Source organism: Nannobrachium achirus, assembly GCF_963921795.1.
Source record: "Nannobrachium achirus genome assembly, chromosome: 16".
Taxonomy (NCBI): Eukaryota; Metazoa; Chordata; class Actinopteri; order Myctophiformes; family Myctophidae; genus Nannobrachium; species Nannobrachium achirus.
Window position 1 is genome coordinate 7,725,605 of NC_137823.1, and position 6,516 is coordinate 7,732,120.

The following is a 6,516-nucleotide window of genomic DNA, read 5'->3' on the forward strand; positions in this document are numbered from 1 at the left end:
GGTCAGGGGGTCGGCGGGCTCCCGCCCCGTGGCCCCTGGGGGCCTCTGGTAGCTCCGCCCCCCCATCAGGGAGGGGACCCCCTGGTCCCCTGGCCCCGCCTTCTGGTCCTTGGCCAGGCGGTCCTTGTCCTCCTGTATGTAAACAAACATCATATTGTTCTTGTTAGTGGTGTTGCTATAGGCAACGCACTATTGTATTCGGTCCAAAAATTTTCCCAGCAAAGTGAACCTGTGTTCACTGACGCAATAAGCCACAAGAGGCGAGCGGTTACCTGGTATTTTACACCGGCTGAGAGACATAGGGAGACACGAGAAACATATATTATATTATGTTACTCAAAATGGGAAACCTGGTAGCAAACTTCACCTGCCCGACCATATTATTTACCTGCCCCGGGTAGTCGTGCAGGTGTTAGTGTCCAACCCCTGGCTTGTATTCATGTGTTCCAGTCTCCTAACAGAAACTATGATTTTATTCTTGAGTTCATGTCTCCGAAGCCGAAAACAACATTTTTCAAAAGCCCTGGTGCCAATGACGGTTTTGACGGTTTTTGTGTTTTTTGTATAGAAAAAAAAAACATTTTTTTTTCCTTTTTTTTAAAGATGTCAAAATGACCTGAGATCAAAGAGATGCTTTTCTCTGTTTGTGTGTTCGCTCCCTCGTTTAGCTGATTGAGAAAATGTGTGTTCATGTGTGTTCATTCTAGTGGATGGACACTTTTTTTCATTCAAACAGCTCTATCTCTGGAACCATTTGTCTGATTGACAAAATTCTTTTTGCCACTGAATCACAACAACTGTGTCTGTCGGGGAAAAAATTATAAAAAATAAAAAAAAACATTTTTTTTCATTGCATAGTAAAGAAAAACATACAAAATCGTGGCACATCTACCTTGGAGCCATTTTGGCATTTGGCATTGAGAGAGTTCTGGAAACTAAATTGTGTGACAATGAATGGTGACAGCTCTACCCGTGAATTCAAGTCTTATTTTAAACTTGGTGTCAGTAAAAAGGAACATCACAGGTGCAGTGTAATGACTGGGCACTTTTTTTTTTCTTTTCTTTTTTAGTCTTTCTAGCAAATTCAACATGAACAACCATAGAGGGTATGTGCATGACATCATCATATACCCAGAGGTTATGCGGGAACGCCTACTGAGTGGCAAAAAACTACTTTCTGGCCTTGACAGCCCATACATCCAAACAGAAAAGTCTGAATGCATTAAACAACGTTAAACAACGTAAAACACACTTTGCCACTCGATTTGCCACTCACTTTTTGCATGCGCATACCCTCCATAAGGTGGAACCAGGGCGGAACAAGGCAGAATGAGCCTGCTGGTTGGCCAGTCAGGGACCAATCAGAAGGCTGGTTGGTCAGTCAGGGACCAATCAGAAGGCTGGTTGGTCAGTCAGGAACCAACCAGAAGGCAGACAAAAGAGGCCTAGACGTAAATCCATCCTACCTGGATGTCCAACTGGATGTCCTCGGCCCTTTTCCCCAGCGTGTCCTTGGCCTCCAGCAGAGCCAGGGCGTGGTCCTTCTTGATCTTAGCCAGGATGTGGAGGCCCCCGCCCAGGGGCCCGCCCAGGGGGGACCCCCCGCCGGCCCCCAGGGGCCCCCCGGCCTCCGTCCCGCTGCCCGTGTTGCTCTCCACCGCGGAGGAGGAGGAGGCGCGGGAGAAGAAGACCCCGTGGAGGAGCTTGGAGGAGTCGGGCAGGAAGAAGATGGCTCCGAAACACAACGTGATGAAGGCCGAGAACACCAGCAGCAAGATGAACTTCTCTGTTAGTCTGTGGAGGAGAGGAGAGGAGAGGAGAGGAGAGGAGAGGAGAGGAGAGGAGAGGAGAGATTAAGTTCTCTGTTAGTCTGAGAGGAGAGGAGAGGAGAGGAGAGGAGAGGAGAGATGAACTTCTCTGTTAAGGCCTCTCCATACTTCAACCGAAATGTTCGGTGAGTTGTGTTTTCCGACGTGCAAATTTCCGAACTCCCGTTCGGTCCAATGCTTTTCAGAAGTCCCGAGGGATATAATTTTATGGTAGAAAAGGTCAAAGTATGGATAGGCCTTTAGTCTGAGAGGAGAGGAGAGGAGATGAACTTCTCTGTTAGTCAAACGGCTTCTGCTCTGCACCAGAGCAGGGAGAGGAGAGCCTAGAAAGGGAGGGGAGGAGCAGAGGATCTTCTTGTCTGTTTGACAAGCAAGGGTGCCTGTGAGTTCAAAACAGCGGTTTGGTTGGTCTCAGGACGTTGTGTAAACACAATCCAATAATAAAATACAAACTTTGAAGCTAAAGAAATAACCGCACTAGCCTAAGGACTATCTGCTCTGTTAGTTATGAGAGGGCCCGCGGAATCTAGCAACAGGGGCAGCTATGAAAAAAAATCGACTAAAGCAGGTATGGAGGGGTATGATAAAAGGCAGCTTTAACCCTATATGTGTTTTGGCCTGAACGACTCCTTTAACTCTGACAGTGTATAAATGGAACCAAATGGACCCGTCTGGGTTCATTTGGTTCCATTTGTACACTGTCAGAGTTACAGACTTGTATGGGTCAATTTAGACCCCTCTAAAGCAGGGGTCTTCAACAGGGGGTCCGGGACCCCTAGGGGGTCCTCAGAGTCAATACAGGGGGTCCTCCAAATCTTTGTGTGATAGAAACCTTTTTTTCTCCTTTTTTATATTAACCACTTGAACCCTAATGTCTATATTCTGAGAACTTTAGCCAAAAATAGCAGATCTACAAGCTCGCAACGCGAGATCGGCTATTTTCGGCAAAGAGGTTTTGTAGAGGGGAAAAAGAACAGACTACGTACAGAGTAAAAGGTTTAGGTAATGACTGTTCAAGTGGTTACATTTCTGAAAACACAACTTGACATGAATCCAAAGTAACACTGATGATTGTGCTGTCAAACGATGAAACTACCGGTATATGGAATCTATGAACAGGTTGTGGGGGTCCCTGCTTCATCTCTCTCTCAACTAAGGGGTCCTTGGCCTGAAAACGTTGAAGACCCCTGCTCTAAAGGAACCCACAGAGTCCCTGGAATCCACTTTGAGAACCACTGATCTACAATAACTCATGACCTGTTTTATCGATTCAATTCAAAGGAGCTTTATTGGCATGAGAAAACTTATGTTTACATTGCCAAAGCAAGTGTCAGAAATTAAATAAAAACAGTTGAAGTGGAAGTTGAATTGCAACACTAGATTTTTTTAATCGGATGAATCTAGGGTTGCAATACCTCCCATAGGGATCCAATGCATCAAAGCGGGTTTTTTGCTATCTGATTGTATTAAACGGCGTCAAACTCACCAATATTGCGGCTCTATTGAAAGCTTGCATTATCCTCTTTCTATCTGCAAAGTGTTTGTTTCAGAAAAATCCAGTGTAGACATGTTATGACTTATGAGTTATATCTGTCAATAAATTCGAGCAGACATGTTTTTTTCTAAGTGTTGAACTTCGGAAGCGCTCGTCTTCTATAACGCCATGTCCCGCTGGCTCCTGCATTATGTGACATTTAGAACCAGCTGGTACACTGGACCGCTGAGTGACTTCCCATGAGCGCTTCCAAACTCCAGCACAGCAAAAATAATCACCAGAACTGAATTTCTTGACAGAAAGTAGCTCATAACATGTCTACGCTGGGTTTTTATGAAACAAGCACTTTGCAGATAGAAAGAGGATACTCCAAGCTTTCCATACAGCCCCAATATCGGTGAGTTTGACGTTGTTTAATACAATCAGATAGCAAAAAACTGCTTTGATGCATTGGCTGCCTATGGGAGGTATTGCAAAATCTAGTGTTGCAATTTGCGGCTAGACCTGTTTTATCAATTCTTTATTGGCATGAGAAAACATATGTTTACATTGCCAAGGCAAGTGTCAGAAATTAAATAAAAACTGTTGAAGTGGTGTATGATAGTGGACATGAGTATGTCATTGGTCTGAAACTAGTGATGTAACCATGATTGTAAAGCCTCTATCAGAGTCCAGGGTGAAGAGCTATACACTTTCCTAGCTATCAGCTAGGCTTTGTTATGTATTTTTAGGTGATGGCTAGAAAACGACACCGCGGTGAAGTGAATAGCTCTTCACCCTGGACTCTGATAGAGGCTTAAAGCCCGTATCAGAGTGTACGGTGGAGAGCTATCCACCGGTGGAGAGCTTTCCACCTCAAGTCAGAAAATAAGTGCAGGACATCATAGTCACGGGGCCCACGGTGAAGTCCTCCCCCGCCTCCCTCTGGTTCAGACGCAAACTCCGACCAGGTCGACCAATCAGTGAACGGGGTGTAGAGCCTGTCTGTCTGATAGTAAAAACAGAGAGATGTGTTGGGACTTGAGGTGTAAAGCTCTCCACCGCGAGGAATGACGTAACGTTGTAGTTTCATGACTCAAAAAGACTCGAAAAGACTACACCGCGGTGTAAAGCCTTCCACCGCCCAGGCGACTATGATGTCGGCTTAAGTCGCTCTGCATTAAGAGCATCTGCTGAATGACAACATCGTAAAGTGTAATTGTATACTCTATGTACAGTAGGTAACAGGATCTCTGGAGTGAAATGAAATAAAATATGGAACTATTACAATCGTACAGCTCTGCCCACGTAGGATACTGCATATCAGTGGTTCTCAAAGTGAGGTGTGGGGACCCCCACAGGGGATTCCCTGGGGGGGTCCCCAGATAAAATGACAGTCATTCTAACCACTATCTATAAGCTCACTACAACGCATGGTAATGCAATGCGGTGTGAGCTTGTAGATGGACTATTTATTGTTAATGCTTCCTGAAGAATCTTATGTAGAAGTTCGATACCCAGCAGTAGCATTTAACACAGCATCAGTCTACAGATCTACAAGCTCACATCTGGGATCTGGTCACACTATGCGAACTTGTGTAGATCTATTTCGTTAAGATGTCACCCTGCCAGAAGCAGGCAGCATATTGACATTATAGGCATCACGCATGTGCTGCGTGCGTGCGTGCGTGCGTGTGTGTGTGTGCGTGTGTGTGTGTGTGTGTGTGCGCGCGCGCGCGCACAAGCGCATGTCTGTGCGTGATGGTGTGTGCATTTCATTTGTGTGCGTGTGCCATCTCTGCTCCATAGCGCTAGAAGCAGTTCTCTTTAGTGCTATGTCACTGATGATCCGCTGCGCTGCAGAAAGCCTGCTCAGTCTCTCTTCTGTAGTAAAAATAACAAATATGCTTTCTCTACTCTGCAAAACAAAGAATGTTTCATGGAGGGGAAAGCCTACTTTCCTTAGTGGCAACACTCTGAGCCCCCACCTCACGTCTAAAATACACTTTATGGACAGAAAAGATATTTCACCTGAAGGTTTTAGCTACTCCACAGTGCCCTCTACAGATCCTGTCAATAGAAATGTCCATTGAGAAGATGTTCACCTTCAGGTGAAATATAATCTTTTCTGTGCATAAAGTGTATTTTAGACGTGAGGTGGGGGCTCAGAGTGTTGCCACTAAGGATAAACCTCCATAAAACACTCTTTGTTTTGGTGAGAGTAGAGAAAGTATATTTGTTATTTTTACTACAGAAGAGAGACTGAGCAGGCTTTCAGCAGCGCAGTGGATCATCAGTGACATAGCTTTAAGGAGAACTGCTTCTAACGCCAGTCTACTGTAGATATGCTGGTAAATAATGACACCGACCTGAAGCTGCTCCATGGACCCGGGCTGAACGCCTTCCTGCTCGGCGTGGCGGCCAGGCTGGCCCCGGTGAACGGCAGCATGGCGGAACAACAACCTCCGGAGAGATTAAAACACTATAAAAAAAAAACCCTCTGAGGGTTTAATTAGTCCATATTATATGACAATATATCCATATAATATGTTTATAAAAAAAAACAGAAATAACTCGGTGTAGAAATCCTCAGTAAATCCTCTTATGAAGCCGCTGTACATCCAACAAGTAGGAGATGTGTTTTTAATCCATTTCTACAGCTCTGTGTGTATCTGAGCTGACAGTAGATTGATATAAAGTCTTAGAAAACACACGTATAAAGAGTTATTAATGTTTTATGGTGTGTTGTTGGGTCGCTTCCTTCCTCGTCCGGCAGGGTAGACCGACCTAATGACTGAGACGGCACGGGATGCCAGGTTGTGGTGGCGGAGAGTGGGATACAAGCGGCCTGGCACCAAAAGTACAGAAATGTTTGATAATAGCCGATCTACAAGCTCACATTGAGCTTGAAAACAAGACAGGAAAATATACATAGTAATAATAATAATATAATAACAGTGGTGGAAAAGGTACTCAAATGTTTTACTTTAAATAAAAGTGTAATGTAACTCTGTTACAAGTAAAAGTCCAAAAAACAAAATGTACTCGAGTAAAGTACAAAAGTATCTGCATCAAAATGTACTGAAAGCACCAAAAGTAAAAGTACAAAATGTTTGAAAATAGCAGACCTACAAGCTCAGTGTTGCGATGTGACATGTGAGCTTGTAGATCAAATACCAAATACTTCAAAATGTTACTTATGTGGCGGAGAGA

The 6,516-nt window shown here is 44.6% G+C and overlaps 1 protein-coding gene across 1 annotated transcript in view; it reads right to left on the minus strand.

The window, feature by feature from the left end:
• The window catches only part of man1a1 (mannosidase, alpha, class 1A, member 1), a 111,802-nt gene extending 105,766 nt beyond the window's left edge, over window positions 1-6,036 (minus strand). Inside the window, exons 1-3 of the mRNA XM_080745366.1 lie at window positions 5,673-6,036; window positions 1,467-1,794; window positions 1-132 (exon numbers count right to left, since the gene is read on the minus strand). The exon at window positions 1-132 is cut by the window's left edge and continues 27 nt beyond it. Of these exons, the coding sequence (XP_080601492.1) occupies window positions 1-132; window positions 1,467-1,794; window positions 5,673-5,752 (540 nt within the window). The 5' untranslated portion in view covers window positions 5,753-6,036. The remainder of the gene's footprint in view (window positions 133-1,466; window positions 1,795-5,672) is intronic.
• Between the last annotated feature and the right edge of the window lie 480 nt (window positions 6,037-6,516).